At 36.4% G+C, this 12,066-nt stretch overlaps 1 protein-coding gene across 1 annotated transcript in view; it reads right to left on the reverse strand.

Moving 5' to 3' along the window:
• Positions 1 to 362: 362 nt before the first annotated feature.
• The window catches only part of CRY1 (cryptochrome circadian clock 1), a 104,816-nt gene continuing 93,112 nt past the window's right edge, over positions 363 to 12,066 (reverse strand). The window contains exons 4-13 of the mRNA XM_011935664.1: positions 10,689 to 10,873; positions 10,127 to 10,215; positions 9,079 to 9,219; positions 8,688 to 8,999; positions 6,751 to 6,902; positions 6,321 to 6,523; positions 6,127 to 6,219; positions 1,965 to 2,036; positions 1,787 to 1,890; positions 363 to 999 (exon numbers count right to left, since the gene is read on the reverse strand). Of these exons, the coding sequence (XP_011791054.1) occupies positions 1,787 to 1,890; positions 1,965 to 2,036; positions 6,127 to 6,219; positions 6,321 to 6,523; positions 6,751 to 6,902; positions 8,688 to 8,999; positions 9,079 to 9,219; positions 10,127 to 10,215; positions 10,689 to 10,873 (1,351 nt within the window). The 3' untranslated portion in view covers positions 363 to 999. The remainder of the gene's footprint in view (positions 1,000 to 1,786; positions 1,891 to 1,964; positions 2,037 to 6,126; positions 6,220 to 6,320; positions 6,524 to 6,750; positions 6,903 to 8,687; positions 9,000 to 9,078; positions 9,220 to 10,126; positions 10,216 to 10,688; positions 10,874 to 12,066) is intronic.

A 12,066-nucleotide genomic window follows, 5' to 3' on the forward strand; every position in this document is an offset into this window, starting at 1 on the left:
TCATCCCCATTTTATAGATAAGAAGAAAGAAGACACAGAAGGTTAAACTTGCTCAAGACCTCAAAGCTAATGAATGGCAGAATCGGGCATTTGACTAGAGCTCACTCTATTGACTGCGCTAGCCCATACTGTCTGACTTATGGTTACAAATACCATTACTTGAAAAAAAATCCCTTTAGTTTTACATTTTTCTTGCATATAATTTTAAAAAATACTGTTTAACATATGGTAGCTGTTACTTCATTCAAAATGGTGATGTGGTTTATAGAATCTCTTTGTAATTTGTAACTATGTATCATATAGCAATACTCTCTCCCTTACCAAAAAAGAAAAAAAAACAAAAAACCACCAAGTACACAAGATTCATATTTGCATATACTTTAATAACAAGGTCATTTTAGTAATAAATGAACAAAGAAACAGAGACAAAGAGAACACATGATACTTCCACAAGTTTGGGTCTAAAAAGGTTCACATCAAAGTTTAAAACATACACTGTGTTAACAGAGGCTACAATACCAATTTAGATTATGCACATTATCTAAAACATTATTATCAAAGAGTGCAAAGTTAGATCAAACAACGTCAAGAAAATTCTGTCCTAAAATTTTAACAAAGTCTTTTAAGAAAGTCTAAAAAACCTCCTTTTTTCCCACTGACTCTCAAAACTTTTGAGTTTTAGATCGGAATATCAATTTGCCATTTTAACTTTTACCATACATGAAAAATTATCAAAAATATATTGATGGGTCTATACTAATTGTGACTATTTATATTTACATTAAGCAAATTCTCTTGCCAAGTTCTTTATATACAAATTACCATTTGTCCTCTGTGAAATTCATTAAAAAGTTAAAAACCACAGAAATGTCATTAGAAACAACATATTTCAATATGTAACTGCTTTCCATCAATGAAGAATATTTTTAAATAACTTAATTGAAAAGTATTGAACTCCCCACCAATTTCAGCTGCAACAGTATTCCTCCTGAATGTTTTCTGTGATTTAAGGGGGAAAAAAAAACTAGGTAAAGCTTGATTGCAAAGAATTCAATGACAAAAATATGATGAGTGTTTATTGATCTTATCTTCAAGATACTTATAGTCTAATTAGGTGACATAAAAAATTAAGCAATAAAAAACGTAAACAGTATTAGATAATTGAAGAAACAAAAAACTTTTAAAAACTGGCAAATGTACCGTATAAATGTTTTTCATACTAATTTAAATCACAAAATGACATCCCAAATCCAATCAAATTGAATGCAGACAAGGCTTTCTGATACTTCCAATAAGGGCCAGCATTTAAAAAAATTTTAACCTATTCCCAAATTGGAAAGAATTTAGATTTTAGAAGCATCACAACAGATAAAAGAAATTTATAAACATTTAAGAGGCAAAGATTTGGGGGAAAGTTCATAAAAAGATTATATTAATGCCACTAAAACAAAGAGGCCGCTTTAATTGTTTCAGATTCACAGTTACATAGTAAGGAAATAAAAAAGTTGTCTTTTTCTAAGAAAAAATTTGATCACAAAATCATAAACATCTCTAATTTAAAGAGCATTGATTCAGATGACCATAAAACTGGTGCAACAATTTCTCCAGTACAGATGCATGTCTCTTGGCCAAAAATTAACTGATTTTGTAAAAATTGCTTAAAAGTTAATGCCTCAAGATTTTCTGGTTTGAAAATAGAGATTCACTCCATTTTGGAAATTATCTTAATTTATGTCAATTATATACTCTTAATCTAAAGCAAGAAATAAAGCTCTAAAATATTTACCTAATTAGTGCTCTGTCTCTGGACTTTAGGACCAATACTCTGTGTGTCCTCTTCCTGACTAGGACGTTTCCCACCACTGAGACCAGTACCCATGGAGCTTCTTCCTGCACATTTAAAAAATATATGTTTAAGACAGGAAAAGGAAAAAGATCAGTATGCGCAAATGCTTCATTCTTACCTTGCTTCAACAGCTGAGTTTGCTGACTGTCGCCATGAGCATAGTGTAAAATACCACTCCCTTGAGAGCAACCTGTTAGTATTTAAAACACAGTAGAATTACTTAAAATCAAATCCAAGATGCATATATTATTAAGACTACAAATCCAACTTTCAGTGCTTGTACTTAAGGTCATTTATATGCTTTTAAGACTAAATCTCAATCTTCCTATGAACCAAAAATCACATGCTCAAATCAGGAAAACTTAAATTTAGGCTCACAGAAATGTTGACAGTTCAAAGGCAAAATCACTGATGATCATTTTCTAAGAAATATTTCCTTACTAGATGACAATTTGAAACTTGACCATGAAGGTAAAACATAGGGGCAAGAGTGAGAGAGACATCCTTCCTTGACTCTTGTCCCTTTTCCCCACGCTTTTCCTACAGAGCCCCTCCAAACATATTTCCTTGAGCATAAGGGAATGAGGGCCTGCCCGATGAGTTAAACAATTCAAATCACACTACAAGCAGAAGACACAGACTATGTGGCAGTTACCTAGACTGAGCAATCACATCAACCCTTTTAAAAACAAACACTATTATAGGAGAATAGGTTGGCTAGAACAGAGAAGTATGTTTCAGGGAAACATTTTCATCAGTGTGTCCAGGTTATGGAAAAATATGAGCATTCTGGACCTATCCATGAGCAGGTGGATAGGTCAACACCTTATGGCCTGAACAAGATTGTGTACTTACTTTCATTTTAATTAACTTCAATCCCAGGCAATCAGTGGCAGTTGCTCACCCTAAGTGAGTATGAAGTACTATCCCACAGTTGTTTTAATCTGCTTTTCCCTCATGACTAATAATGCCGACAAACTGATATTTTACAATTAAAAAAAACCCTAAAAGTTAAATAAAAACTAAAACATATTGCTACAGTAGTAAACATATTACAGTCTTTTATTATTAGAAGTACTTTAAGATATCTACATATAGTTTATTCCTTTCCTGAGCACATGTGTACACACACACAAATACAAAGATGAGCAGAGAAAAATGCAATTTGTGTTGCAGAGATTAAGAATGTTCCACAGTCATTAAAACAAAACAAAACTAAGAAAAGTCAAAGAATTTTGCCCTTTGACATGCTTTGTAAGGTACTATAAAAGCCTACAGACAAGATAAGTGTATGGCATAAAAGGATATGCTTTAGAAGCATTTAAGTCCTTTCAAATGGGGCAGAAACCTGAGGGGAGAAATGTTTACTATTAATAGCATAGCCCAAGTCGTGTCTTTTCACAATTTCCCATCTCCAGGTCTAAAATGTTTTTTCCTTCATCTGGCTATCCAAATGCTACTCAATCCTGCCACCTTTCAAGAAAATTTCTCTAGTCCCTTCAGCTCTCAATAATCTCCCCCTTTTCTCATATTGCACATGGAGGCAGCATCTTACAATTTATCACTTTTTCATTTGTTTTTGTTTTCCCTCCACATCCCCATTTAGACTTAAGTTCTACTTAGCTTTTCATGTCTCATGTCTTTTGAAAGCCTCCAAGAACCTGGCTACAAACTATGTTATAGGCAAATATTTACACAATTAAAATAATTTCAAGATTTATTAATTCTTCTATTATATAATACACTACCCTACATTTATACATCTGCAAAGCAAAACTGTCCCAATTTAACCTGCTACCATGATTAGCTTTTGAATATAATTCCAAATAAAGGACACAGGTTTGAGTGGTCTAAGAAGCAGTTTGTGCCATCATTGTGCATTAGCCCAGCCCTTGGTTCCTAGTTCTTTGCTACCTTCCTGTTATCTTAGTGTTTCACAGAGCTTCTGTCCCTCACTCATATGTGGGCTGACAAGGCAGGCTGTGAAGTGAACAAGAGATCTGAAAGAACTTTTGAAATGATTATCTTGTGGAAGTTTATTCACATTGTAGGAGATCCTGAGAAGGAACATTTCTCAAGTATACTGCCATCATTGGCAACTGTCGACTGCTGGGTAGATCACATTCCAGCAATAAAATATTTTCTCTTGTAAACACATATGGCATTCCATTTGCAGAGGAGGCCCAGTGATGCAGGAAGAAGTACAACCTTTGGAGTTAGTCAGACTTGGATCTGAATCTTAGCTCAACTACTTACTAACTGTGGGATCTTAGTTATCTAATCTTTCTAGGATTATTTCCCCAAATATAAAATGAGGATCCCACTACTTCCTCCCCAGGTTATTGTGAGAAAGTAGGCAAAATCCCTTAGTATCTACTGGTCACAAGGTAGGCAGTCAAAATGTGAGTGCTTTTGTCCCCGTCTCCCAAAACTAATTCTTGGAGGATAAAATACATGCCGTTTTCATGAGGATGCAGGATATTTCTGAATTCAAAAAGGTTCAATTTTTAAAAGGTTTTATTCTTAATATCAACTTAGAACATCTGACTTTACAACAATATAACCAGGTATTGACACTGATACAATGTGTTTATATAATTTTATGCTCTTTTATCATATGTAGAGATTTCTTTTTTTTCCCTTCAATTTTTATTTTAAGTTCTGGGGTACATGTGCAGGATGTGCAGGTTTGTTACATAGGCAAAACATGTGCCATGGTGGTTTGCTGCACAGATTAACCCATTACCTAGGTATTAAGACCAGCATATATTAGCTATGCTTCCTAATGCTCTCCCTGCCCCTGCTCTCCCAGCAGACCCCAGCACGTGTGTGTTGTTGTTTTTTGTTTTTGAGATGGAGTTTTGCTCTTGTTACCCAGGCTGGAGTGCGATGGCGCTATCCCAGCTCACCGCAACCTCCGCCTCCCGGGTTCAAGCGATTCTCCTGCCTCAGCCTCCCGAGTAGCTGGGATTACAGGCATGCGTCACCACACCTGGCCAATTTTGTCTTTTTAGTAGAGACGGGGATTTCTCCATGTCGGTCAGGGGCTGGTCTCGAACTCCTGACCTCAGGTGATCCACCCACCTCGGCCTCCCAAAGTGCTGGGAATACAGGTGTGAGCTACTGTACCTGGCCCCAGTATGTGTTATTCTCTGCATGTATCCATGTGTTCTCATCATTCTACTTCCACTTACAAGTGAGAACAGAAGGTGTTTGGTTTTCTGTTCCTGCCTTAGTTTGCTGAGGATAATGGCTACAAGCTCCATCCATGTCCCTGCAAAGAATACTATTTTGTTCCTTTTTATGGCTGCATAGTATTTCGTGGTACGTATGTACCACATTTTCTTTATCTAGTCTATCATCGACTGGCATTTAGGTTGGTTCCATGTCTTTGCTAATGTGAATAGTGCTGCAATGAACAGACGTGTGCACGTATCTTTGTAACAGAATGATTTATATTCCTTTGGGTATTTACCCAGTAACGGGATTGCTCGGTCAAATGGTATCTCTGCTTCTAGATCTCTGAGGAATCACCACACTGTCTTCCACAATGGTTGAACTAATTCACATTCCCATCAACAGTGTACAACCCTCCTTTTTTCTCTGCATCCTCACCAGCATCTGTTGTTTCTTGACTTTTGAATAATCATCATTCTCACTGATGCTGTCCTATTTTTTAATCAAATTACTGAGCTTCATGCTATTTTTGGTCAAAGCCAAAAAAACTAATATGATGATTCAAATTTCCAACACATACTGAGTTCCTGAAATTATTAATATCACACATAAGAATTTACATGGTCACTAAATTGGTATTATACAGAAAAATACTACAGACTTTATAAGAAAAAACTCATGTTCAAAAAGACTAGAGGGCTCTATGCATGTGTACAATAAATCTTTTGGCCATGTTCACAGGGCCACTGACTTTCTTAACTAATTACCTTATAGTTGCTGTACACCTAAAGAGTAAAAAATAATAAGCATTCTGAAAATATGACATTTGAGTTTCATTTTATCCTTAAAATTGCTCTCCTCAGTTTGTAAAAGCTTTAACTTGACCCAACATCTATTATACGGAATGATGTTTTCCATCTCTAAAATGTCATCAATGGAGTGAAGAGATGTGTCTGAGTGCACATGTATGCATGCATACAAAGAATCTATTAAGTTAATTTCAAAGACAGATTTTTATAAAATGTTAGTGAGGATCAATAACAAATATATTTGTTTAATAACCTCTTCATGTTACTAAGCGCAGAAATTTCCTTTTCACTTACTTCCACTGCTGCTACAACCTGGGATATTTTCTGCAGAATATCCCATGAAGCCTCCATTCCCATTAGGATTAGAAGGTACTGATGCTAGAAGACCTAAAGGACAAAAGAATTTTCTTTTAAATTATGATCAAGATAAAATTCAAAGATAGGTACATAAACAGCTGCCAAAGAAACAAAGACAGTTATTAACATACCTAGTCCTCTATATCGTGAAAGCTGCTGATAGATCTGTTTCATCCTTTCAATATTCAAACGGCTTGCCTCAGCATGGTTCACCATTGGTTTAGGATAATTAATTCCTATCAAACATTTGGCTACCTTTTGGATACCTTCTGGTGCATTCCAGGGATCATAGATATATTTTGCAGGGAAGCCTCTTAGGACAGGCAAATAACGCCTTTGGCAGAAAAAAGAAAGATTACTAACAAAATGCACTCTAAGCAAACTATAACAACTACTAGCCATGAGAGACCAAAATCAAATCAATACCATTTAAATGATCTGTTTGCCCTTCTCATCTCTGCTGCCCATCATGAGTGGGGAATACTTTAAGCATTGATTAACCATGAAAAGCTCTTCTTCAATTAACTATTTCAAACTGAGTAGTAATCACCCTTGATTTACCTGATATAGTCTCCATTGGGATCTGTTCTCCTACCAAAACCAACAGGGCAATAGCAGTGAAAAAACTGCTGAAAAAAGGAACTACAAGACAGCCACATCCAGCTTCCAGCATTTATGCTCCAATCTGCATCAAGCAATAATTCTTCAAATACCTTCAGAAGTAACAGTAACCAATTAGTTTGCGCACACATAATTCGCAAAGCAAGCATTTTCAAGGTCACAGTAGATCCAAAGTCAAGGCAAAGAAAATCTAGCACAGAATTGTAAAATTAAATATTCCAAAGTTAGCTTCCCTGTCTATATTCTGTTCTATAATGAGCTCTTCCAGGGAAAGAAACATAGTGGTAATATAGTATGCTTCTGAAGAGAATTTACTTTTCCAACCTCTGCAGCGTTATTGGGAGAATGGAAGTAAAAAAAAAATTCAAATCGCTGATTTAAAAGGATATTATTAGTAGACACAGGAAAAGCAGTAAACCACTTTCAAGAAAGCAAAAATGTTATTACATAAAACACCAACAAACACTTAGCTTAGTATACTAGCCTAAATAAAGGAAGCATACTCAAATATAAATTCATGTAAAAATATATACTAGCATTGCATAGTTAATTTTGAATTCCTTGATCAGAAAGAAAATATAATTAAATGATTTTTATATATATTCATTAAGTATGTTATATATTGTCTTTGTATATACAACTGTGTACTAGGAAATGTAAGAGATTAAAACACACACACACACACACACACACACACACACACATATAGGCTCAGAAATGGTCCTTGGATGGGGCAAATGTATGATATTGCCAGAAACGTAAAAAATGTATACAATGGCCGGGCACAGTGGCTCATGCCGGTAATCCCAGCACTTTGGAAGGCCGAGGCAGGGGGATCATTTGAGGTCAGGAGTTCAAGACAAGCCCTGGCAATGTGGCAAAACCCTGTCTCTACTAAAAACACAAAATTAGCTGGGCACAGTGGTGGGCACCTGTAATCCCAGCTACTTGGGAGGTTGAGGCAGGAGAATCGCTTGAACCTGGGAGGCATAGGTTGCAGTGAGCCGAGATCATGCCATTGCACCCCAGCCCAGGCTACAGAGCAAGACTCCATCTCAAAAAAAAAAAAAAAAAGTATGTAAGTCTTATTACATGTAACCCACAAGATGATGTCACAAAATGTGGTATGCTTCTTTTTACATAATAGAAGTATTACTAAAAAGTTGTGAAGTTGAAGTGAGGTGAAATGATTTGTATTTTAAAATTTATTTTATTTTATTTGTTTGAGACTGAGTCTTGCTCTGTCGCCCATGCTGGAGTACAGTGGCATGATCTCGGCCCACTGCAAGCTCTGCCTCTCGGATTCACGCCATTCTCCTGCCTCAGCCTCCCGAGTAGCTGAGACTACAGGCGCCTGCCACCACACCCAGCTAATTTTTTCTGTATTTTAAGTAGAGACGGGGTTTCACCGTGTTAGGCAGGATGGCCTCGATCTCCTGACCTCGTGATCCACCTGCCTTGGCCTCCCAAAGTGCTGGGATTACAGGCATGAGCCACTGTGCCCGGCCCTGCTTTAAAATTTATAATATGAATTCACTATCTCTAGGAACTCGAGTGAATTCTTTTGGTGACAGAAACATCACCTATATCTATCAACAAATTCAGTGTTAAATTTTACAGTTCTCCTTAGTGGCTAGACTGATTTAACCGTTAAAATGACTTTAGGTTAATCAATTTAACCAGTTTTCACCTTTTTGCTTGTCGGATTATACCATCTTTCGCTCTGAAAGTGTGCCCATATTTGGGGAATTAAATGTTTTATCCACTGAAAAACTACATTATAAATGAATCTATATAACAGTCAACTTCTAGGATTTGTTTTATTAAGGTAAGGATTCCTTCAAAATAAGGCATGCTACATCAGTTAGAACACTTACCTTCATTCCTTCTTCCCAACTAATCCACAGGTCCCCTCGTGTCAGGAAGCAAGCAACTGCATGCCTGGCTAGATGATGAATCCAACCCTCCTGACGAAGCTGTGTCATGATGGCATCAATCCATGGAAAGCCTGTCCGCCCTTCTGCCCATTTGGCTAAAGCCTCAGGATTTTTATCCCAAGGAATCTGAACACAGATAGGGTTTCCTTCCATTTTATCAAACCGTGGATTATTTGTTGCTGCTGTATAGAAAAATTCACGCCATAATAGTTGCCCATAAAGGGAAAGGGGAGGGGAACTGTTCTTCTTTACCTATGGTTAAAAAGCAAAGAAGTATTATCAGAATGTTTTCTTAAAGTATTAAACAATAAGCTCCAATTTTAGAGAATACCTTTTTGTAGAGATCTGTTAGTTTGAAGTAAAACAGTCGACATGACAAACAACCAAATCGGAGATAAGGACTAAGTCCAGTAGGGCTTGCAAGCAGAGAATTTGCATTCATTCGAGGTCTTTCAAAATTTGCCACCCAAGCCTGAAAACACAGAGAGAAAATTACATTAACTAATTGTCTTTTTCATTTTAAAAGGACGCTCAGAATGGAGATTTTTTTTTTAAAAGTTACATAGTTCTTGGAAAATAAAATCTTATCCTAGCCACAAATTACATGTTTTAATAGAATATAAGACAGGATAAAAAAGTGAGCATTCTTTTGTTTCAGTCATCCTTGTGCAGCACATACTCACGTGAAATAAACTACCTTCAAATTTCCAACCGAAAGCTGACAGCACCTTCAAATCTCTCTCTCTCTTTTTTTTTTTTTTCTCTAAGACAAAGTCTTGCTTTGTCACCCAGGCTGGAGTGCAGTGGCGCAATCTCGGCTCACTGCAACCTCCAGCTCCTGGGTGGATTCTCCTGCCTCAGCCTCTTGAGTAGCTGGGACTACAGGCATGTGCCACCACGCCACACCCGGCTAATTTTTGTATTTTTAGTAGGGATGGGATTTCACCATATTGGCCAGGCTGGTCTCAAACTCCTGACCCCAAGTGATCCACCCGCCTCAGCTTCCCAAAACTCTGGGATTACAGAGGTAAGCCACCATGCCTGGCTTTTAACCTGTCTCTTTAACACAAAGGTAAAGGTGAAATATAACTCTATCCTAGTTTCGAAATTATGGCCACTAAATACTAGCTTACGTAGAAAGAACAGAAGAGGTAGTGCAGTAGTAGCTAAAGGGGAAATAATTAGAAGAGAAGGAGAAAGAGCATTTAAATGAGGAGATGGTAGTTAATTTTCAAACAATTAGGTTTGTGCTATTTTAATCATTTCCCTTAATCCTCTCCTTCCAACAATCTATTTGTTATTTTTAAAAGAGAGAAAAATTATTTTTTAAATGACAGTTTGGAAATATAAGCATAGCTATATAATCTACATCATCATACTTTTCTTTCCAAATGCCTTTCCAAACGAGTAAGTGCTTCAGTTTCTCCGCCTGGCCACACTGCAGAGGATAAGCCATCTGTATCGAAACCTAATAAGAAAGAAAAGAAAAAAACATAATTCTTCTGAAACTAAAGTAATTTTTATTTAACCCCAATAACTGGGAGAACAAATTACTTTGCAGAAATCTTCTGAAACTAAAGTAATTTTTATTTAACCCCAATAACTGGGAGAACAAATTACTTAGAAGAAAAATTGAGAGACCACCATAAAAATGAACTGAGGGCCTAAATAAGCCCTCACCTACACAGGATATAACACGGTTTGACATGGTTTCAATTTTTTAGGCTGCACATCTTAAGGTGATAACAATAGATCACATATTTATAGAACACATAAATGATGAACAAACATACCACTTCTTAAAGGGTTCTTTTTCTTCTCCCCCTGCCCTTTCTTTCTCTCCTAATGCAAAATACTTTACATGGCAAAATTAAAAGGGACATTTTCTGAGTAATTTCTGATTAACTTTTAAGCCTCACACTGATTACAGTTTACACTCACCTAGCTCTTCCAGTGAAGGGACTCCATATTTCTCATCATGGTCATCAGACAGAGGAGTTGTGCACTTTTCTATCACTTCTGAAGTAATTGTTTCTACTGGTATCTCCAGTGGTTCCATTTTGCTGATGAGAGTCTGGAATCTTTTATAAGTCAGAGGCGGTTGTCCACCATTGAGTTCTATGATCCTATAACAAGAGTTAGTAAAATGTAGTTAGTATAAAAAAAGACAATAAATTTTGGCTAACAAGCTCTCAAAAGGCTTAAAAAGCAGAAAATAAAATTAATCACTGAAGTCTTTGAGGAGAATGTTAGCTTGTTATAATGACCAAGAAATGTGTTCAAAATAATTAATGAGTCCACAAATCATTCTCTTGAGCTTCTAGACATCCTCTAGGTATCAAATATACACACTACACAAATATTAACACCTTTAAGACACAGAATATTAAGAACTTATGAGAGGAAAAAACAAGTAAGTGGGTAAATTAGTCTAAAGGTAATTACAAAAAGTTAATACACAGAGACATATGAGAAACATGTTATGTTCTTTAGCTCAAAGAATCTCAATCATCAATAAAAACTAAACCACGTTGATAATTATATGAAAGAGTAATCAGAAGGTCTCATTTAGGAAAAATAAATTTTATTGTATATATGTGAGTTTACAACACATTATGGGATACATGTAGGCAGTAAAATGGTTACTATGGTGAAGCAGATTAACATATTTATAATCTCATATAGTTACTTTTTTGTATGTGTGACAAAAGCAGCTAAAATCTACTTATTTGATAAAAATTCCAAATAAAAGACAATTTTATTAACTAAAATCCTTACTCTGTACACTAGACCTCTAGTGTTGTTCATCTTACGTAAACTTCTACTTTGTATTCTTGGACCTACATTCCTGATAGGGTTTGGCTGTGCCCCCACCAAAATCTCATCTTGAGTTGTAACGCCCACAATTCCCACATGTCGTGGTAGGGACTCTGTGGGAGGTAACTGAATCATGGGAGCAGGTCTTTCTCATGCTGTTCTCATGATAGTGAGTAAGTCTCACAAGATCTGATAGTATTTAAAAGGGGGAGTTTCCCTGCACAAGTTCCCTACTTGCCTGCTGCCATCCATGTAAGACATGACTTGCTCCTCCTTGCCTTCCACCATGATTGTGAGGCCTTCCAAGCCATGTGGAACTGTAAGTTCATTAAACCTCTTTCTTTTGTAAATTGCCCAGTCTCGGGTATGTCTTTATCAGCAGCGTGAAAACGGACTAATACAATTACCCTATTTCCTTCAGCAAATTTTATAAATTTGGATTCTATATTACTGTGGTGACAATTACTTCCTATTTTCTATTGTGCTCACGCCTTCATTAGAG

The sequence above is a fragment of the Colobus angolensis genome, unplaced genomic scaffold, assembly GCF_000951035.1.
Source record: "Colobus angolensis palliatus isolate OR3802 unplaced genomic scaffold, Cang.pa_1.0 Scaffold10, whole genome shotgun sequence".
Lineage (NCBI taxonomy): Eukaryota > Metazoa > Chordata > Mammalia > Primates > Cercopithecidae > Colobus > Colobus angolensis.